The 23528-nt window shown below is 36.5% G+C and overlaps 1 protein-coding gene and 1 long non-coding RNA gene across 3 annotated transcripts in view; one reads left to right on the forward strand and one right to left on the reverse strand.

The window, feature by feature from the left end:
- The window catches only part of LOC120752900 (uncharacterized), a 43161-nt gene extending 24865 nt beyond the window's left edge, over nucleotides 1-18296 (forward strand). The window contains exons 3-5 of one of the 2 annotated variants that reach the window (XR_005700874.1): nucleotides 1263-1385; nucleotides 14836-14894; nucleotides 17655-18296. This is a non-coding gene — a long non-coding RNA (uncharacterized LOC120752900). The remainder of the gene's footprint in view (nucleotides 1-1262; nucleotides 1386-14835; nucleotides 14895-17654) is intronic. The other variant, XR_005700875.2, reaches the window with a different exon arrangement.
- Nucleotides 12887-23528, reverse strand: part of TACR3 (tachykinin receptor 3) — a 51576-nt gene continuing 40934 nt past the window's right edge. Inside the window, exons 4-5 of the mRNA XM_040064664.2 lie at nucleotides 16923-17119; nucleotides 12887-14042 (exon numbers count right to left, since the gene is read on the reverse strand). Of these exons, the coding sequence (XP_039920598.1) occupies nucleotides 13727-14042; nucleotides 16923-17119 (513 nt within the window). The 3' untranslated portion in view covers nucleotides 12887-13726. The remainder of the gene's footprint in view (nucleotides 14043-16922; nucleotides 17120-23528) is intronic.

The raw sequence follows: 23528 nt of genomic DNA on the forward strand, positions 1-23528 counted from the left end.
ATTGCACATAAATAGATATTTTGTGATGCGTTTAGTCTTTATTTTAACAACTGTATGATCCTTGTGATTAAGCATAAACCTTCAGGATGTGAATATTACACTGGTGTAATATTCTCTGCCTGAATCTGTAACTATTAAATAATGGCTTCATGATAGCAGGTGCTGAGTTGCAGCCTCAGTGACATGTTAGCGTCTAGTATCAGTGTAACTGCTTAATTGCTGCTAATTTACAGGACAAGACAGGCCTGATCATATTGCAGATGTACAGAATGTCTAATGAGGGGTGTCTTGCAGCGCTCCAGATGAAACTGAAGGGAATCCCATTTCTTATTTTCACCTTTTATGATGAAAAAATGGCTTGAGTTAGTTAAATGAGACTTATGAATGTTCTACTTTTCTAGAGTTCAAAACAGATGTACAGTTGTAATTAATTCTTAGTTTGGCAGCTCAGGTGAAGATATCCAGGGTTACCTTCTTCTAATTGACCCTTGTCCAACATACTTGTGAAGGAATAGACTTTTTTTTTGTTACCTGGTCTGCAAGGATCAGGTGCTGGAACGCAAAAGCTCATGACTGTTCCATTGTTTGCAGCCCTGCTAGTCAAATCCTTAGAAGCCAGGAGTCTGGTCATTGGTACTGAAATTTGAAGGCCTGTTTAAAATAGAGCTTTGTGTCTTAAGGACTAGGTTTACATCAAATTTCACCCTGAGTTATTGTTGGTTCTTCTAGCTTTTTCACTCACTAAGGACAGATCTTGAACTGATAGAAAGTACAGCAGCTCAGCTGAAGCTCACAACAGCACCAAATTTTACCTTGTCTATGAACATTCCCAGCTGAAGCTTAGTAATTATGAGTAGAGTTATGTTATGTGATTTATTGTTGCTGCCTAACTGGGTAACAGGCGAGTTGCTAGTAGTACAGGCAGCATTGCTTCCCACTGGCAATAAATTTAGTCTGTGGAAAGAATTCGTTTAACTGGGTGTAAATACAAGGAAAGGCTGGGAGATAAGCTGTCTTTATAGACAGAGGTTTGCATTACTGCCTGTATGTGGATCCAAATAGAAGGCACGTGGCCTATAGACTTTTAAAATAAATACAGTCTGCTAACATCTGAAATCCATTGAGGAGAATTATATTGCTATGTATTATTAATTATTAATATTTATTAATAACTAACTTAATACAAAAAGCCTTTCCATCTTTCTTTGGGTTTTTTTGCACTTGTACGTGGCTCTAATCCCCACCTCCTTTTTTAATTTTAGTCTTCGGGTTACTTCAGCATAGAAGAGAACATGGTGTACTGGTTGAAATCTACACTGGTAACACAATAACTTCTCAGTAGACCCTTATGATCATCAGCAAGGAGTCCTTCATAAGAAATCGTAGTGAGTTCACATCTCATTTTCAGCTTTTTGTTCTATTTGCATCTGTAAGAAAAAGATTGAGCAAGTAAGAAAGTGGAAACACAGAAAAATTTCATAAAACTAAGAGGCAGACTATAGGTTTTGGATAGCATAATAGCAACAGTTTTTCTGTTGTTGGATAAGATTTTTTTTTTTTCTGAACTGCTTTTGAATATAAATGTATCAATTCAGCCTTTAGACACCAATTCATCAAAGCTAAAAATTATATTTTTGAATAATAAAACTCAACTTGACAGTAAATAAATCATAAGGATTAAAGGTAAGGTGTTTTTTAACCATAAAATTTAAAATTATAGTCTGGCGGTGAGGTTTAAATTGTTCATGGGTGACTGTGCAGAATGATTTTCAAAGGCAATGTATGCAAAGAAAATTATAGCTGTTCAAAGTTATTCAGATCTTACCAGAATTAATCAGGAAGAAGGCAGAATGATAATATCTTAATTCAAGTAGCTCAGTTACCAACTGATCTAATTTAGTGGGAATCTCAAAAAATCCCCTGAGAAGGAGAGTAGCTCATATTCTGGAAGATAGAGTAGTTTTCTTCTTTATTTAGCAATGGTATATTTAAGTCAAGTTTTTCTTGCCCCCTTAAATGCTAACATAAAACTGTGTCTACCCAAAACTGGCTTCCCGGGATAACAGAGTGAGATGATAGTGCCTCCTTTCAAAACATCTATTGATTTTAGACTGTATTACATAATTGTGTAGGGGATAGTAAAATAGAACCATTGTCATAGCTTTAGAATCAATGGAATGGAAGTATCAGGAGGTTTTGATAAAAAAAAATTGATATAGACTCATAGAATAATTTAAGTTGGAGAAGTTCCCTAAGATCATGTAGTCCATCCATTGCTGTATGTGAGAAGGGAATTTTCATTGTAATGGTTTGATTATAAGTGGGAATTTGCTGGAGAATAGTGTATTATTCTCCAGTGTAAAAATTAGAAGTTGCACTATGTTTGTTATTGTACATATATTTATGTAAAGTTTGCATCTGGCAAACTTTAGATATATGCACTTCTTTGTGGCCAGATTGCACACTCACAGAATCCTGAAACAGCGGTGTCTACAAAGCTACTTCTTTGTTATTTCTGAGGGGGAAGCAATGATATTTTTATAGTAACAAGAAGATTTTTGTTAATTGAAGATGGCTTCTATTTTGTTTGCAGAATGCAGAGGGAGTAATCTCCCTCTTTGGAGTGTACTACTATGGGGCACTTGTGCTGCACTATGATGAGCCTAAAGGCAGACTTCATTTTTGACTTCATGTTGACTTAAATATTTCAAGCTTTATCTCTTTTACGAGCCTAGTCGAGGTTCAGATTTCTTCGTCATATTAATTATAAAAACATTGCAACTAAATTCTGCCTTTTTACTGCTAGAAGATGGCATTTCCTGGAGAAATTTTTGTCAAGGTAATGCATTTGTTCCATTTTATTGGCGCCAGGGCGAGAACAAGGGTGAGACAGAACTTGATACTCCTTTCGTCAGTGAAAATATGTTTTTTCCTGAAAAGTGGCTTTAAAGTTATGGAAATTATTTATTTTCATGGAGTTGCTTTATATCGTTCTTTTTCCTGTGCATTATTCAGGGAACATGTAAAGTAATTTCTTCACTGTTTTTCTTTCTTAGAATCTTTTTGCAGACAAGTCGCTGAGCATCTGTCTCTGCTATAAATGTCTGCATTCATTCAGAATAGTAATATACCAATATTGATTCCTTGAGCATGCGTTAAGTCTGCAATGTAAATAGTTCTGTCAGGTCGTAAGAGGGAAGAAAACTTTTGTTTAGTTCTCCAGGGAGTCTAATCCAGTAACTTAGCTGTGAAGCAGAAAAGAAAAACATAGGCAGATTGTGCTATGACATGAAAGAGGCCTGGTAAAGTAGTCACTGAAATTTTGTAAAGAAAAAGAATCGCCTGAGACGAGGGCACAGGCCAAATTCACCGCTCAAATATAGCGAAATAGGTTTTGTCAAAGGAAGACAGGAGTGTCACCAGCTTACAAACTGTTTTCCAAGGAAATATTAATAGGGTGGTATTTGATAAGCCAGGTGGCATGTGAGCGATGTCACAGGTTTTGTTCTGTCCATCGCTGTAATATCAGCACAGTTCTGATGCAGGGCTGCAATGTCATTCATGTGATGCTGGAGGGGAACAACCCTTCCTGTGTTCCATGTGTGGTTCGTGGTGACAGAAGCAGATACCAAGGCACTGCAAAGCCTCGGTGCTTGGCAACACAATTTGTATCTTGTGCTGATCATCAGGAGCTTAAGGAATGTTTGCCCCCTGTGTCCTGGCAGTGCTGTCCTTGAGAACTCCTCCTGCAGTTTCTTTATGTTATTTGTGAGATACCTGTGCACTCATATGGTGCCATTCACTAGCAATCTCTATTCCAGTCCCATTGCCTCATCTCTTTTGCTTATTTCTGCCCTGCCAGATCCTGGTAGGTAGTTCTTGATCTCACTTTAGTCCTGCCTGTGCTCTAAACTTGGTATCTTTTCTTCGTACTATGTTCTTGAGGGATATAAGCCCTATGGAGGCCCTACATGCTGAACTGAGAGATCGAGGAACAAATCAGACCGGGCTTTACGTATACGGGGTTATGTATAGCTCTGGTACACCAACAGGGTTTTATAGTAGACAATTAATTGGTTTTTAAAAATAGCCCAGCTTTTGGTTTTCAAAAGCAAGCCAGTTGTCAAGAATAAATATGTAGCCAGGGAATCTGAGAACGACATTCCCAGCACTGGTTACTACTCAGACAGTGAACTGACTTACCAGAATTCTTTTCTACTTTGTAGTCTTTTTCAGTGGTTAGTGCATAAAAGCCTACCAAACTGAACAAGAGGCGAGTTTCCTCTGAAGTAGACATCCATGTTTAAAGATGATATAAGAAATATAGAGAGGGGACATTTTTTTAATAACTATGCAGGGAAAAAAATGCACTCAATTCAATGACTATGGCAAACACCAGGTATAGGTATAAAAGATTACTTATTCTGTCTCACATATCTGAAAGATGTGGGTTTTTTACCTAGAGAAAAATTCAGAGAAAGAAAATCCTTGGGATTTAATAGAGCTTAGAATGTAACTATGAGAAGATTTAGTGGCTATCCCAGATTGACAGGAACACTGACTTTGGAGCTATAAGTTTGACCTTGGACAACAGAGCTATTTGAACTCTCTTAATCCTGTGTTTCCTGCTCCATGGCTTTTATTCTTATCTCTGTTCCCTCACCTCCTCATTAATGGAACTAATTTTTCAGCAATGATTCAGTCTTCTCTCTGGAGAATAAATCCTGCTCAATGGATTGTGAGGTTTTTTGTTGGTTTGGTGTTTGTTTTTTTGGGTGGTTTTGGGGGGAGGGGTGGTGGTGGTGGTTTTTTGTTTTCTTGAGGGTTTTTTTTTTTGTTTTGGTGTTTGTTTGTTTTTGGGTTTTTTGTTTTTTGTTTGTTTGGGTTTTTTGTGCATTTGGTTTGGGTTTCCCCCCCCCTTTTTTTTTTAATTTTCTATTCCAATCAGTTTTCTAGTACTGCTGTTTTGGAAGATACCTTCACAAATCTTCCTGCCAGCAACAAAAGTATCTAGAGACAGAACCCCCTTTTTTTGGCAATATGGATGCTTAACTGCAAGCCAAGCATATGGTGTGAATGACACAAGTTATTTCTTGGTTGGGAGTCATTTTTGTATTTTTTTTTTTCCCCCTCTCTCTTCTGTCTGTAGCTACTACTGTTGTGTAGGTTTCTTGTAACTCTTCTCAACTATTTTTATTCAGTAGTAAAATTACTTTCTAGAAAAGTTTGTCTGTTATTCCTGTGGTGGTATTTGAAAACTTTTCTTTCTATTTCTTTGGAAAACATGTTATCTAGATCTTCTAGGATATATTGCATTGCATCTTATACATTTGGATCACCTTTAATCAGCATACAAGAGTATTCTGTATCACAAGTCTGGAAATGGGAACCAGGAATCATTACTGTCCATTGTGTAAAGATGTGGAGACTTGGTAAGACACACGCACACACATTCTCTGGGGAGACAGGGAAATAGTTTTTCATAAAAGCATGGTGAAATTTTTGCTAAAATTGTTCCTCAAGCTGAGAATCGAATAGAAATTCATTTGTGTCCTCACAGCCTCTCTTATCTTGGATGCTATGTGTTCAGTAGGACTCGGGTCCTCCTTTTTTGAAAGTCAAGGTATTTTCTGCCTCTTCAACATAGTTATCATTTTACAGAATTTCTGCTCTGTTGTGACTGTCGTTATTACTTATTCTGGGTTCTGTTTCCTGAATCTGCTCTACACTCAGAGTCAAAACTGCCAAGATATTGCTCTCACATCAGCCTTACACCTTTTCCTACTATCAGAGTAATACTTTGACCTTATTATTATTATACTGATCTGTTTACCACTATCAGAATGTTTGAATCAACAAGACTTGAAACTGATAGAAAATCTGATCTTTTAGAACAGTGATATGGAATCTCTGAAATATGGGGGGAAATGGAGTAAAATTCCAAAAGCATGAGAGATACTACTTGAAATGTGATAAACTTGTTTTGTAAAAGCATCATAATTGCTATTGAATATGTGACATATAAATTATGCCAGTCAGCTGCTCTGTTTATATTTTTTTTTAGGTAATGCCATATCATATCATTTTTTTATATGATTGGAATAGCAAAAGAAACTTAATGAAATTAAACTTTCAAATATGTTTTGGTTGGTTAGTGGCTTTGACAGAAAGTCAATGGAGAAAAATCATCTTAATTTTTGCTGGCTCAAGATCCACTTTAAATTGAACCAAAAAGTGAATGCAGGGGGACGAAAAAAATGCAAATCAGTTTAGTATTTTGCCTGTGTTTAGGACTTTCTGGTGTTCTTTGTGGACTAGCTAATGAATTTTTGTGGGCTAGCTAATGGTTGTTTTTGTATGATTTTGGTAGTATAATAAGTTGCCATTTTTAAATGAATGATTTAACAAATATTCTTCATTTGTTCTAATAGCTGAAGGCTAGATAAGAAGAGCATATGGAAGGGTAAAAAGATTCTTGTTAACAATATGTTTGGGAAAAAATAATAATCCCCTTTTGCAAACTGGACTGTGTATTCATCCAGGCAAGAAGAACGTCATAAAATCTTGACATGAACTTTAAAAAATAAATAAATAAAAAATTCTGTAGACTATGTTGAATTTGTTAGAGTAGTTAGAAAGATCATTTATAACCCCCCTTCCCCCCCAGTAACCGTGAGACATGAATAGCTTTCTTTTTTCTTTTTGTTATAAACAAATTGCATTTCTATTGCAGAGAGGCAGCCAGTTATTTTGTAGAAAACATTGACACCAGATCACAAATTCTGACTTTTGTCTTTAATTTTTGCTCTAAAATGGCTTCTGATATTTTCTCAGTATTGGAATGTAGTCTGGGAATCTGCAGGTAGCTGATTTTTCTAGGATTTCTGTAGTGTTTCTTATGTTTGTGTATATTTGCCTGTTTCTCAATGCAGTAGTTCAATTATTGTAACGTGTCAAGATATCCCAAGTGCATTTGTTGTGTATATAGCTAAGCACAAATCTGTATATTGGCATAGGAAAGCCTGAAGACTGGACATAAAGGACAGTTTCAGTCTGTGATATGTAGCACTTCATTTTTCATGTCCTTATTGAGTAACATTAAGGTGTGCTTTAACACCTAACTCAGCAGAAGTATGTTTCAACAAGAATAGTTTTCCTGGCTTCTAAAAGAGCAAAAACAGACAGATCCTTGTAGGGCTACGATTCCTTACCTGTGCAATTTCTTTTGCTTTATAGTGTATCTGACCAAGGCTGTCTTGAAATCTTTAATACTGCCTATGAAGTGGGACACTTGTTTTGCAACAGTGATTGTTGATATGTCTGTGCTATTTTTGGTACCTAAGCTTATCTGCTGTTAGTTCTGAAGTATCTCTACATCCTATAAATTTTAGGGTGATTAAATGTCTAACAAGCTATGAAAAGGAGTTTTGAGACCAGGGCAAGATATTTGGCTGCTTTCTCTTTCCTCTGTTAGTACTGGTCCTGCTACCCCATGCACATTAGCCTGTCTAGGTGACAGCAGTCACACAATTTAGTGGCTGTGAGGGTGCTGTGGTGCAGGACATATATAGGACGAGAAGTGAAGATCATAATGTTTCTATGATCACTTCTTTTCTGCCTTGCTGAAGTTACCATTTGTCAGGAGAACTGCTCCAGGTGGGCCACCTCACCTGGTCCATACCTTCTTGGTGATGCATTTGTCTAAATGTTTTGAAGGTTCCAAACTCAACCAAGTGAATGAAGACTGTGAATTTATTGGAACACACTTCTGAATAAAAGCTTACTTTGTCTGGTGTAAGGTCCTACTGAGTAGAGCTTCAGGTCAAGGCAAAACTGTACCTTAGATCTTGGAGGTGTTGCTGGTTGCCTTTAGTTTTTCAGTTCTCATACAAGATATCTATTTGACTACTGAAAACAGGATAGAGCTGTGCCTGGACTGCTCTGTGAAGTCCTTTGATGCTGGAACATTTCTTCATCCTTGGTCAGACCTCAACTGGCAGAACCTCTGCAGATCTCGAGATGCTGTTCAGGAAGTTTTCCCTTGCATTCAAGAAGGAGCTTGCTTGAAGTCTTGATGTGTGTAGTATCTATAGACTTGATTTGTTACTTTTATTTGCATATGAACTTGTGGGCAATGTTGTAGAAGAGCTGCTGAGCATTTCAAGTGTTGTCAGATTTGTAGGGTTTAATTGGTGAATGCCTACTGAAGAAATTATTAATTTGTTGGGTTTGGATTTTTTAAAATCTAAAGCATGTAAATCTAAGCAAGCTGGGCAACATGAATTTTCAAGAAGTGTGCTTGGGAAGTACAATTCATGAGGCTGTTCCTGGTGTCCCTTTTTCCATTTGTATCACAAGTATTGCAGTGAAAAGCTCATTGTTGTGAAACTTAGAAATAGTGATTCCAGAGGCTGTTACAGAGTACTCATAACAGGCAGGTTTGGTATTTGTAAGCTTAATGCTTTGCTCTGGAAAATCTGATTCCAGCTGTAATACAATCTGCATGTTTCAGTTGAATAGATGGGAGAAAAGCAATTCAATTAGCCAGTAACTATCCCGTGTGATATATGAGCCCATCTAAATACAGTTTGTATTTAAACACCCACAGCAACTGATTAACTGACTGATAAAGGGTTATCTTTGACTGGTGTCAACAGATCATTTTGATTTATGAACGTAGAACCACTTGAATCTAATTGTGAACAGGAAGACACAAATTGAACTGAATGCATTATTTAATACAGGGAACTCACAAGACATTTGTAAACATGGTATATCTTCAGCAGTATCTCCTGCATATTTTGTGGCAAACTTTGGAGGTATTCTTTAACAAATAGCCCATAGTATTTGTGACTTGGAATTTAAAACTCATCTTCAATTAGAGGAAGAAGTTCAGCAGTAAATTTCTACTTGAAATAGGCACTTCAAAAGCCTCAAAAAAATGTAAAAGGAATGAGCATTTCTCTAAGTTCTGTATCCTGGTGGGCACAGCCTGAAAGGTTTTGAAATTTATGTTGGTGAAATACGTTCTTCTTCACTGGTGTGAAAAAAATTACCCCATATTAAAGGAGAAACATCCACTTCCAAAATACCTGAATGTTTTTATATAGATAGAAAAGCACCAACTTCTAAAACCTGTTTTGCTCTCCATTTTTTTTTTTTTAATCAGTTGCTTCAGTATGTTATTTTTGAAAATATGTTGGTATTGATCAGTGACCTTCCTCAGTGATGCATTTAGTTACCAGATGTAAACATGCTGCAAATAGCTCACACTGTGCAGATCTGCCAGTGTCTCCCAACCTTGACAATGTGTCGTAAGTGAACTGGAAGGAAGGCTGTCAAGGGATTCCTGCCAAAGAGATCCAGGCTGCCGTCTGCTTAATGCATCCTGTCTGAATACCCTGAGTTTGCTTGGATTTCATTTTTCCTCTCAGGATTATGCTTTTATGTGGAAGACTGTTGTCAATACTGATTTAGTATTCTGCTGCCTATGCTAATTTGTCACAATTGAGTGGTTTGGGTAGCTTAAAGGATCACAGTCACAGGTATTGACAAAAGTAAGTTTTAATATAGATGTGTGAAAGTGCAACAAAGTTCAATGGCAATGTCTGCTCTATTATTTACTATGTAAATGGTGCATACAAAGGAGTATTGGCTTAAAATCACTAGAATTATTTGCGTGGAGACCAGGATGCAAGTGATAAGGGTGCAAAGGGTAGGGAAGACCTTCTCATAGAGTCACAAGGTTCAGCATGGACACCATTGACAAACTTAGCCTTAGACCTGATGAACATTTCACATTTAAAGGATTTAAGTAGTACTTAATCAATTGACTAATTCAGCATTTACAAAGTAATTCAATAAAATAGACTAAAATTGCAGCAGTTACTTAATTATAGTTCTGAGATATCAGTATTTATGTTGTACTTGCTATAGGTAGATCAATTTAATCAATTCATACCCATGAATGCACACAGACACAATGAAGTGTGTACAGAAGTACCTGTGAAAAATTCCCTCTGATTTCAGTCAAATACTCGTGTCAAGGGCCTTGGCTTTTCTCAGTGGATGAGGGCTGAGGCTCAAGGAGTGAGACTTTATTAGCCTATGCCCTGTCATCAGCTTTCTCACAAACATGAGAGTTTGCAAGCTCTGAGAGCCATTCTCCTCAAAGGGAGATTCTCACGCATCCCACTGAAGTCCAGGGAAGCTCAAAGGACCCCACTCAAAGAACCTCTGTTTATAGGGTAGCAAGATGTAAACTGCAAAATTCCTATCCTCAGATCAGTAATCACTGGAGTTTCTAAAACCATTTCAAACTGTTTCCAGTACAATTTCAAATTGTTATCAAAACTCCAGCCATAATGGTGTTATTCCCCTTGGGTTATGGTTTGGGGAGAGTCCTAAGGCTGTAAGTGGGGGACTGACTGTGCTCTTGTCCTTCATCTCAGGGGTGTCCCCAACTTTACCACACAACATTTCCCATATAGAAGCTTCCCTTGACCACCCAACTCATCATGCAAACGCAAAGGCCCAGTGCGGATTCCTGAGGTTGTAGAGTGGTTCCAAGGAAGAGTGTGGGGAGTGTTTAGCCAATGTCAAGGGAATGACAGAGTAAACTGATGCTGATGTTCTTTGGTGATATGGAAGTTAAACTTGTTCTCTACCAAGGGAATCTTCCTGCAAAATGGCTGTTCAGTGAGCAATGGTATCTCTTCATCACATGTATGTTTTAGAGGCAGACTCCAGTAGGAGCCTGGGCCAGAAGTATTACAAACTGTTATACTGAGAAGGAAAGTAACATGTTTCAGAAGATTTGAGCCCAGAAGACCTTTCCTGATGTTGTTTAATTGCAGCTGTTTTGGAGTATTATTGTGCCCTTCTTGGTAAGAAACTAGTGCTGTATCTGTCTCTTTGCCTTAACTCACTACAAGCAAAATTAAAGAATGTGGATTGATGGTTGCAGACACGAGACAGCCACAGTGCTGCACCAGTAATCGCACAAGAGCATGTGCTCGTCTTGGCTGCTACTGCTTTGAGCAGTCTTAGTGGCACAAACTGAGGATAACCTGATTTTCCTCTACACTCAGTGAGGGGTGTCAGGAAGCCTATAAGGAATTTTATAGAGACCAGGCCACTTGCTGAAAATGTTTGTTCAGAAATAGTAATTTATGTGGAAGCTGCTGTCAGTCACAGCTTTCACTGTGCTACTTGTTGAACTGTGTAACCCTGCATGTTCTTGGGGGCTGAGACACAGGGATTGATTTGCACCATGTATCCCTGTAATGCCTAGTTAAAGCAGTGCTGTAATTACAAGCACAGTTTTCTTCATTTGTTATACAGCAACATCCTATAACTCCAGAGAAGAACAACAGGAATGGTGAAGGTGTTTTAGATACCTCTAGCTCATCAAAATATAGCAAGATTGTCAATGGATTAGTTGTCCCGGAGGTCATATCATAAAACACTTAAAGTGAAATTGTTTCACTAGAGGTACAAGTGTGAGGAAGCCACTGTTGCTTTCTTGATATTTGTCAATGAAGGATCCTAAAAGTTACATGAAGATGTATTTTTATATACAGCTTTTTCAAATTTATACTCTACATTTAAAAACAATAAATTTATCAACACTTATTTTGTAATGGCCATAGTTAGAAAAGACTGTTTATTCAACAAGTATACATTTTCTCTATATATGTTACTCAGAAGTTGCACACGAGCAGAGAGAGGACTTGACATTATGTGTTTGTAGTACATCACCATCGGTTAATATGCTTAGGATAATTTTTTGTTCGTGTGTGGCTATCCTGGATCTTCTTGACAGAGTTGAAAAAAACCTGTGAAGACTTTTAAGTTCTTAAAACAGAGTATTTCAGGGGAAAAAATCTAAAATATTTTATAAGCATTGCATGACACTTGCTGGATTATTACACACTTGAAAAACAAACAAGGAGAAGTGAGTATAACAGTTACAGTGTTGGAAAATATCTGTTTTTTTAGAGAAACAGATTGTTGACAAGCATGGACTGACATTTAAAATGAATGTCATTAATGAACAGAACTCTTTGTTTCAGTGGATTTAAGATCAGGCCATAGACAGAAAAAGTGTGAATTTTGATACATTTTTATAAGAGTACAATACTATACGACTGTGTTCTTTAAACATGGAGAGTTTAATGTATCAGGTTTATGTATTTGGATATTTTACCTTATGCAGAATTTTGATTTAGTAACTGATACCACAGCACACTGAAATCACTATACAAGTTACACTTAGCAGAACATAACAATTGACTATATACATTAATCACAATACAAATATAATTCTTGTTTTACTCATCTTGTTTGATATACTCACTGTCACAATGCTTATCATCCTCAATCACTGGGAAGAAATGTGGACTAAAGCCTGCTCAATCCTTTCTCTCTTCAAACTTTGCTTTATCAATTGCTCAGCTTTGGTACTGTGTTGGGTTCAGCCAGATATGCATTGTCCTGTGCTGGTTTGGCTAAGTCAGGAAGACATTCACACTCTTTTGCTTATGTTTTTTATTAACTGCTTGACAACAAACATTTACGTAACTAGTCTATCTCTGCAACTGACAAAGTCCATTTAACTAAAAACAGATGTTGCTCTCTGGTCCCTTTTTTTTGTTACATTCAGCTTTCTCTGCAACAGTGATAGTAAGTGGATTTTGTCTGAATTCAGTGGGAACATGTCCATGTAAGAATGCCTGGCATATTTTCAAAGGCAGGCACAGGAGTATTTTTACATACGTCAAGCTATGGAAAATTTGTGAAAAGAGCAGATTTTTTTTTTTTTTTTTTTTTTTTTTTTTTTTTTTTTTTTTTTCTTCCCCCAGTGGCAGTTTTTCATCATGAATCTTGTTACTTTATCTTCTGAAGTGAAGAGTCCATTGCCGCAGTGGTCATTTTCATATGTGAATCTACAGTCTAAAATCTTTTGGCCTTTTTAAAGTCAATCAGGAATGTTCTGTTAAGGTCACTGGAGACAGACTTTACCCGTAGTTCTCTGATGCAAAACTATGAGATGTTCATCAAAGCAATATATTCCACTGGAAGTACAGATCCCATTAGAGTCTAATATTTACTAATATGCAAAATTTGGTAGAAATTAATTTAGTCTCTTAGTCACATTCTCCTGTTCTTATATGTATTTGCTAAACTGTGTTGTTGCAGACAGAGCTGAACTGCATTCACGTGAACTTAATTTCATCTGGGAGTGGGGCTAAATTGTAAAACAGCTTAATAGACTTGGGGCTCATTAGGTGTTCATTATAAATATCTCTTTATAATCAAATCTCATATAACTTTGTTACTGTAGAATTAATACACTCGTAATGGAAAACAGCGTACGTTTCTGCTTCAATAAGTAAAGGAGCCTGTTACATTTCAGTAAGTGAAACATAAATGCCACAAGTCAGAGACAACTGAAACAAAGTTTCTTATGCTGTTGGTTTATTTTGAATAATCCCTACAAACATTGTTGTGCACAAGGAGCACCTATGCTTTTGGACCGAGACATAAATATGTCTTCAAATTGTTCTTTCTCTGCAAAGCAAAAAAAAAAAGTAAGAGATTCCCAGAAATCTCACAATATTTATAGCTAGGGTTTGTTAATGGAATCTGGTTTGCTTTCCTGTGGTGTGAATTCCAAGTCCTAAAGTAGGAGAATATTGTCCAGTGTTGTGCTTACACAAGATGTTTAGGAATAAACATCTGCTGATGTGTGCAGTGAGCTGATGAGGCTTGAGGCTGTGGAGGCAGTCTTGGAATTCCTCTGAGAACAGCCATTGAAGTTCAGGTCCCTTGGAGCTGCTCTTTTCTTCTGGCTGGCGTGCATGCTGTCTCCATCGTTAGTGTCAAACACCACCGTCATGCTGGAGTCCATCCTGGACACAGCATAGAGGCTGCTTTGCCGGGTGGGGTGGAACCTGGCTGCCTTTAGCTCCAGCTCGTCATAGCTGGACACCTCAATGAAGGGGCACCAGCGGAAAGCTCGCTTGAAGCCAGCTCGAAACCTAGGAGGAAAGAAGCCTGGTGAAAGCCTATGCTTGAGAACCAGGCCTTCATCTGAAAACATACACCGTGCTGGCAGGACGCTGACCTGGCCAGTTATCCTGCCCCCTAGGCCTGGATGTGGTGAAGTTGGTGGGAGTTTTCTTGACTGAAGTCTAAGTAGGGCAAAAAAGAGTGGTAACTACTCATTTCAGTTTCTCATATGCTTTCCCTGCATTTTAACAGTGGTATTTTCCTTGTAATGAATTTCCTGTCCTTTGCCTGTGCAAAGTAAACAAGCACCAACTTTATTAGAACTATCTTCACAGAAATAGTTTTGATTTGATCTCTAAAGAAATCTGCACCTGTATTTTCATCTTCTTTTGGCAAGAAACATTTTAACATTCTTTCCTCTAAAATACCATCCCAGTTTCCAAATTCCAGTATCCCTTCTGTGTTTCCCTCCAACAGAGACGCATGTATGGGAAGGATGTAATGATTAATAATTGTTCATGTCAAATATTTGGAAAATATTTTTTAATAATTAAAAGGATCCTAGAAAGTTGAAATATGAATATGAGCAATGTATAAACAGGCATTTTGAGTCTTTAGAGCATCAGTATTTGCAATACTCATACAGAGGCAGGGGTTCACTATAAATACCCTTGTTACATTTTGTGTGTTTGCAATTTTAGAATAGAAGTTTAATGTATTAGAAAAGCAATTCTAATTCTAAAAAGAAAAAAGAACACCTTGTCACCTAGACCTAAAGCTTACCTGACTTTCTTGCTTCTCTTTCTTTGTTTTAACAATCAGCTCTGTTATTTATCCTGTTTGTTGGAGCAATGATTCAACTACCACAGTGATGACTGCAGGTAAAAATTCAGATTAAGTGTTGAATTAAAGTTAGTGAATCTCACAAAAATTACTCTTCCTTCCTCAAATTTTTACGTTTTCCATGGATGGCAAACTTTTAGAGTTTGTCACATGACAGCCAAGCGGATGGGTTGCTATTCAGCATTCTCTGTTTACATGCAGTCCATATTTTGGAAAAATACTGAAAGAACCTCTGATGGAAGTGGGTTTAGTGATAGGAATTGTAAAACCAAAGTGTCTTTAAACTGTATTACTTTTCTTGGCACTTTCCATCATCTTTCTTATTCTGAGCATGCTTTTTCTTCATCTCAAAATAATGCTCTCTTTATGTAAATATGTATTATCCTAATTAGCCTGGAAGATGAGGTTGGGGATAGATGTTCTAACTCTGTCTGATACTAGATCCGGCAGAGGCATGAATTGATCTGACTCCCAGCAACAAGCTCTATTTTCCTACTTAATGAAAAGGAAGCAGACTCTGGTATCTTCATTTCAATATGAAACTTAATTATAAGAAAACTATCACCAAGATTTTATTCTTGCATCAAATTCTGAACAAGGTGACCTTTAGTATGTGTCAAAATATTAATTTTTCTTTGGCTGTATTCTTTAATGCAGACATTTAATTTTGCAGTTTGCAAGTGTCAACATAAGCCACATCAGAGATATTATTTTTTTATGAATACTTTTGTAATTGTGCCATAAAAAGTTTTTGAAGAAAATGGGATTGGTTTAGAAGTTTTATGGTATTAATTCAAAAATATGAGGTCTCATTCTTCCTTGCCTTTGATTTTGCAGACACTGAACACTTATTTAAATCTGGTTTCTGTTGAAATTAATGGAAAATTTGCCATTTGAGTTATGGTTTTGTTCTGGCATGCCAAAAACTTTACCTCATCTTTAAACAGTTGTAAATAATGAAAAGAGGCAGAAGACTCTGGATTTAGTCATTACTTTGTCTTTTTAAAAGATCATGAATGTCAATTGTCGTAAGTTATCCTCATCAAAGAGGAAGACGCCAGTGTTTTTACACCATTAAAAACTCGTTAGGATTTGTTCACTTCATTTTCGATTAGACTCCTTTTGTCAGGTTCTGCATGATCTTTAGTGGGGGTTTAGAAATACCTTGCACTAATGGTGTAAAGTTTTACAGTAATTTAACTTTGCACTGGCTGCTAAGTTAAAAGAGATTTGAAATAATACTTAAGATTACTTATTCAATACTGACTTTGTGAAGTAATTAACTGTTCTTAGTGATCTTTATACTGGCAAATAGGATGGCCAGGATGATGTTTGTGTAGATCCTGGTCCTGTAAGTTGAAATGAAGGACTTGAGTGTACTCTGCAATGCAGTAGTCTCATACTACCAAGTGTCTGTAAAATGTCACCAAACTCAACAGGTGCAGAGCCTTTAAACTTTAGAGCATAATGTGTTGCTATCAAACAAAACTGTAATTTGGTATTAAGTAATGAGAATATAAACATTTGTATAATATTTATCAGCCTGTTGCAAATCTTAGAGTACAGTAGAAATCTAATGCTAAGATATACAAAACACAGTAAATCACATTTTATGTTATGTTCTTCCAGCAAAATGAAATTGGGGCCACAATTAGTGAACATACAGCTTGCACTCTATATCACTAATTGCCATCTTCTTTATTTTAATATTTTTCAAATAAAAAAATATTAAACTGCTATAGTTTGTTAAATTTTGCAGGTGGACATGGGCAGGACTGGTTTCTGAAAACTGACTTTTGCTCTAAAATTCTAAATAGACCAAAATATTTACTGGAAGTCCACCTTCAGGTTTTTGGGGATTCTTTTCAAGTGCAAGCCTAAAGAAAGAGGGTTGTTTGGGGTTCTTTGTGTGGGTTTTTTGTTGTTGGTTGGTTGGGTTTTTGCATTTTGTTTCCTTTCCCACTAACTGAAAACTATTTAAGTGAAATTTTTATGTCTTTTTTTTTCATTTAAGCAATTTATGTTCTTCCTAAAGTTATGCACCTCATTTCATAACCAGTTCTTACCTCTTATTAAGACAGCAGTAGATAATGGGATTGTACATTGTAGAGCTCATGGCAAGCCAAAAGCTGGCTAAATAGACTTGCTGGATGTATTTCCATCGATTTAATTGTTGATAGATCCCAGTAACTATGAAGTAAATGTGGTAGGGCAGCCAGCAGACAGCAAATGTCAGCACAACCACAATCATCATTTTTACCACCTGAAAGAAGTAATAATGATATTTAGCCTTTTGTTTTTATTTGAACTAACATTTCAATGTCCATTAATAGCTTTCTTGTAATTAATTTTTACAATTAGTCAAAGGAAAGCTGAATATGCTTTTATATAGTTTTTCCTTTTAATCTGACTCTCCTAATTAATTTTTTTCTTGACTGGAGATCATATTTTTCCTAAGAAAAATAGCATGAAAATTTTCCCTGACTTTATTTGTATTGATTTTTGCAAGTAGTGTGTTTGCTTACTTATATTTGGTTATCTAAAATATAATTTCTTTTCTGTACATCTAATCATGGCAAAAGGTTACAGTGTGTTTTATTGGGACACCTCATTTTGGCTTTTATTGACCTTAGTGTGTCTATTTTTATTGTGGTCTGCAAGTCAATTTCTTGTACCCAGTTTTTAGATGTGATTTGAGTAACACTAGTTTGTAGGAAATGAGCAATTGTAGCATCCTGTGTAATTTCAGAGCCTAACAATTCCCTTGGCTGGTGATCCTTATTTGTTGTTTTCTGCAGGCATCACAACACTTGTTAGCTACCATAGTTTCCAGTAAGCACAAATGAAGAGGAGTTCTGCTTTGTTCTCCAAACACAGGAAGAAACCTTGCAACTGATGTAAAATTTTCACTTCTGTCTTTCTCTTTTCAGCCATGTCAAATACTAGTCCAGCTACTATTTTCAGCACAACACATCACATGTTTACACCACAGGTTTTTGGGGATTTTTTTTTAGCTAAAATGAATCTAGATGTGATAGAGCTATGCTGGGAAGTCTCTTGTTCATTTGTACTTGTGAATACTGAGGAATAACTGCATCTCTATGAACAGTTCCTTTATCTTCTCTGTACAAGGTGGCGTTTCATACTGTTTCTAGTTTCACCAGGAGAAAAATCCAAACAGCTGAAATTTGCCATACTTACATATCTTTGGTTAATATTTGTATAAAAATCCAGCTAACATAATTAAATCATTTGACATATAACTTTTATGGTGTCCTCCTTAACTTGCATTACATCTCCCTGTGGGAAACATAAAGCAATTTTTCATTTAATAGCTGGCACCAATTAACAATCTTTCCTGCTGCATGGGGCTGTAATGTGCAAGATTTTGCTTGTAAGAATACTTATTATTGCTGACATATATGCAGTGATCATCACTAAAAGGCATCTTTATCCTGTGATCAGGAAGATCAGCATTATTATAAGGGAAGGCAACACACCAAAACATAGTATCCCTTTTACCTTTCTCAGGTACATCTGTGTGTCTACATCTGGGCATATATATAAGTTTATGGGACTCTGAATGTGGGGTTTTTTTGGGGGGTGGGGGAAAGAGGTTATGATTTTTTGTGGACAGACATTTCTGGACTAAGCTATGCATATGAAGTGATGCATAAAAATATGTTGTCAAATTAGTCTCATTAAATGGCATTGCTATTTCACTGCTTTCGACACAACTTCCACTGTTCTGCTGGGGATTTAATAGAGGTGTTGCACACCTTGTATAGATAGAAGCCTTAATTCCATAGTTTTACCATGGTACTTAAGCTCCCTGCCACTGATTTGCAGGTGCCCTTTGCTTGTTGCTGTGTTTTTATAGATCTGTCAGGAATGGTAAATGTTACCTCAGCACCTTTCAGGACTTCTGCAATTTCAGAACGCTTGAAAGTCTAATTACTTACTTTGATATTTAATTCACAATTTTGCAAATTGTTCCTAGAATTAGTCATCATTGGAATATCATAGGTACCGAGTGAAAGAATTTTTGTGTCCAAATTTTCAAAGTGTTAACAGGTAAATCTGTATTTACAGTGTGTATTTCATCTGTGCAGAGCTTGAGAAGCAAAATAGTAGAGCTTCCCAGTAACTAATGTAACTTAACCTGGTTGAACACCATGTCACTCATGCCCTAGAGATGCTGGAAATCATAGAAAGAGTCCAGGTTGCCTGCTTGTTATTTTTTGTGTTATTTTTGTTATTTTTTGTGTTATATTTTCCAAAAGAAAATTGTTTGTCTATTTTCTGATATCCAAATACTCATTGTCTAGTTTTCTGTGCAAGATTGAAGGGTAAGGCAAGCTGTACTTCCAGGCTACTTAAAGGTCTCCTAAAGCTAATAAACCTTCACAAGCTGTACAAAAAATAGCTTTTAGAGTTCAGCTGCTGCAAAAATTAACCCTGAAGGAATGAAGTTTCAGTTTAATTTAGTATTAAATGCAATATTTCTGGTTTTCTTCAGGGGACCAGAAATCTCAAACTAACTTCTACCTTGCAAAGAAAATCCACAATTTTTCTTGTCAAAATTTCAGGCAATTCAATTTTAATATTGAATATTTAAACTTTTTTTGTTTTAAAATGAAAAATGTCAAATCTCCCCCAGAGAACTGCATCTTTTTCTGCAAGGTTACTCTTTTGTTTAAAAGAAAATACTAATCTTTTAAAAGAGTGATATTAGTATAAGATTTTCTTGTTGCAGTTTCTGTCTGGAAATCCACGATTAAATATTAAGTCATCATCATCATCCTGAAAGCAGAAATTTCTGAAGCAAATAGTCAAACTAGGCAACAAGCTACAGATGATTTTAGATGGACAATAGTGTTTGATTTAATTTGTGAAGTAACAAGCCAATGAATGACAGACAGTGAAGCACATTGCATTCTTAATCATTCAGGTTTGCATGTAATTTTGAGTATTTATATAGTATATTGCGCTTATTGAAATATTTCCTAGGAGAAGATAAACGAGATATTGCAAGTCTGTGTGATGCAAAACTGTTGGAAACACAGGGCAATTAAGGTTAAATTTGAAGTCAAACACAGAAGTCATGAGAGGAACCAAAAAGCCCTAGTCTCTTCTCATTTCATCATCTAAGAATGACTGTGTGTTGGCAGAAATAGAGGGGGGAAAAAAGAATCAGAGGAAAAGGAGGGCAATTATTCCCAATGTCCTTTTCCCTTTCAGAGAGGCACAAACTGTGCAAGGCCATACCTTGCAGTTTATAGCTGCAGTTCTTGTCTGTAATGTTCATCTTTCCAGTATAAAGTTTCATTTCTTGGTTATATCAATAACTATGAACAGAAAGTGACTTCAAGGCCTATAAACCCAGGGCACCTTGAATTTACTTGGAATAAATTCTGATGAACAAGTGTCAGTAAACCAACAGAGAAAATAAATGAAACAGGCCCAGTATGAATTTAGCACAAAACGTTGATGGTGTTTTCCCAGTACATTGTGATGTTTCACTAGAGAAACCCCAGTGACACTTTACAGGTCCAACTACAGAGTATAAAAGACAGCTTCAGTTTTGGGTTGTTTTTTGAATACTTAAACCTGTGACTGGAAAAAAAAAAGTTATTTTTAATAAGTACATTCTGTTTCACTTTTTTTAAATATTACCATTTTTCAGGTGTTTTTCTTTCTAAGTTGCATAGAATTTATTAATAAGGGTTTGCTCCTGTGCATTAAGAAATATTTCTAAAGCAATAAATGACTGAATTTAGTTGCTTAGCTTAAAGTCTAGCTCTGTTCCTTCCACCATTTCACCATGGAGATTTCCAAAATGTGAATTGCAGTGAAAATCTTTTATTCCAGTGGCACCATTTTCCCCTGATGTTCTGTTCAATCTCTCTCTGTGTGTACTGTGGTCCACAGACTGGAGGAAAGAGGGTTTTTTCTGTTCTAGGCAATACTTTTGTTAAATGAGTTGTACTGAGTCTCCCAGTTGTGCAAACTTCATGCAAGTCTTGAGGCTAGATTTGTAAATGGAAAATCAAAGTATTTATTTTATACATTGATTTTCATCAATCTGTTCTGCTGATATTGATGCACTGCTGCCTATGTCTAAGAAAAACAGTGTCTAGAAAAAAAATTATGTGCTTTGCGGTCTTCTCCATTCTGTTAAATCCTTTCTGTCTGAGCAAGAAGCATTTTTTCATTAATGGATGTAATGAGAAAAAAAAGTATTTAAAAGAGCAAAACTGATGTAAATTCATTAGAATTGGAGTTTGCAAGTTTGCTGTGAAACATTTGGTACAGTAAAAGTTAAAAGGAACTAATAGATTCTGCTGCACTCAAAAAAACCACCAAGTACATTTATTTTTCCATCCTGTTTTTATTTTGCATGAAGAATAGCTAGAAAAGTAGTCTGATTTAAGATGTAGCATTGAGAGCAGCTCTTGAAAGATCGGGAATAACATATACTTTTTTGAGAGGCTCAGTTGCTGCTGGAGGAATATAGCAATTCACATTGCAAGGCATTGATTCGCCAGCAATACCTAAGACTTGGACCATGCAATCCTTTTCAATCTTCTCTGCAGCTCCTTATCGCTTTTCTAAGTTATCTTTGATACTGCTGCATCTACAAGTACAAGAATTTGCCTTTGATTTCATTTGCACTTATATCACACAGAACAATTTAATTACTTTCAGAACTTTTACTGCTGAGTGTTATGCAGATATGAATGGGAATTAAATGCTTTAAGAACCCATGGAGTGTAAGAATGTCTTTGTTTACCCTCTACTGCATGTTATTTATTAATGAATATGGCTTAAACACAGTTTACAGATAATCCCTGGAATCATAACTTTTACCCTATTCTCTTTTGAGAGAAGTAAAATGCCACATTAGGATTTCACAAAGAGTTCCTCCCAGCATGTTAGGATGCAGCCAGTAAATCCGCTTCCCAGTCCTGGGGACATACATGGCACATATGCGTGAAGCACCAGAGAGAAAGAAACACCACTATGCCTTTGCTTCTCCACTATGGTTATTTGGAGTAAGCTAGCTATCTTCTGCAAGAAAGTTGGGATTCAAAGGTAATTCTCCTGGCAATAGTACAGAGACAGAAAGGACTTCTAAAATGCCAAGTGCTTTGACAAACTCAGGGATTTTCCGTATTATTTCAGCCCATAGGAAAGGATGGATTCTTAATAGCTGAAGGAGATGGACATTTAGGAGAAGAAATCATGAGAGCTTGGAAGTCTTTCAGTCAAATAAGGTATTTGCCAATTCCAGTGCTCCACATAATTTTAGTCTTCTGACTTACTTTCCATCTGTTTTTCTCAGTTACCTGCTGTTTTTCATTTCAGTTCGCATAATCTCTTGTTGCAAACAGAATTCATAATCATTTACTTTGTTGGTTAAACTCTAAAGTTCAAAAATATATTCTCTTCTAGTGTGAAGTAATTTTTAATTAGTTTGCTTTCTTCCAAATGCAAAAATGTGGCACTCCCCTTAAACCAAAGCGATTCTGACATTTTTTAATGAGTAGTCTTATCTACTGCCATTTTAAAATGATGTTTCACAAAAGTTGCATAGAACACAGCTTTGACAGTGACTTGGAGCTTCTCTCAACATATCAAGAAATACCTGTTCCATTGCAAAAAAGGGGTAAATATTTTGCTCAGTTTTATTTTCCTTGAGAATGCATGATTTTACATCTGATTGGGGGCAAGGAGGAAAAGTTTCCACAAGTTTTGTTACTTTATCTAAGAAGAGATTTCTCACAAGAGATTGTTGGATATTAGGCAGTATGCAAATTTATGCTGCTCAAACTAAGAGGTTTTGTCTGTAAGCTGGACAAGTAAAGGTGGATGGCCTTGTATCATTGCCTTGCTCTTAATCATTGAGTAGCATAAAAAGTTTTTTTCTTTAGAAAATTACCCTGAGTGGCTGTTGTGGGATTGGCATTACTGGGCATGATTATCCACCTGAGATTTAGTTCTGAAAAAAAGTGAAAAAGCTCATCTAGTGCTTTTATTAAGATTCACACCACCTGAGATTTAGTTCTGAAAAAAAGTGAAAAAGCTCATCTAGTGCTTTTATTAAGGTTCATACCACCATTTATTTTACAATACTTTCCTTCCCTACCTGGAATGTATGATGGGGCATAATTTATTTCCATGCCTCCAACCAATATGATATTTGGTGTGGGGGAGATAAAATAATCATATCTTCTTTTGTTTTGCTAATAGGGGATGTTAAATATGAAGTCCACTTTCTGACACAAGTCTGAAAGTGTTCTGGAATCTTTAATCCTTGTTGTAAGGTTGTTTAAATTAATTTTTAATGTTTAAATTAATTTTCTATACAAGACTTCTGAAGGAATGGCAATGTTACAGGCTGGGGACGGTGTGGCTGGACAGTGCCCAGGAGGAAAGGGACCTGGCAGTGCTGGTGACAGCAGCTGAACATGAGCCAGCAGTGTGCCCAGGTGGCCAAGAGGGCCAAGGGCATCCTGGCCTGTGCCAGGAATGGTGTGGCCAGCAGGAGCAGGGAGGTCATTCTTCCCCTGTACTCGGCACTGGTGAGGCCACACCTTGAGTGCTGTGTCCAGTTCTGGGCCCCTCAGTTTAGGAAGGATGTTGAGACGCTTGAGTGCGTCCAGAGGAGA

This window comes from Hirundo rustica, chromosome 5, assembly GCF_015227805.2.
Source record: "Hirundo rustica isolate bHirRus1 chromosome 5, bHirRus1.pri.v3, whole genome shotgun sequence".
Taxonomy (NCBI): domain Eukaryota; kingdom Metazoa; phylum Chordata; class Aves; order Passeriformes; family Hirundinidae; genus Hirundo; species Hirundo rustica.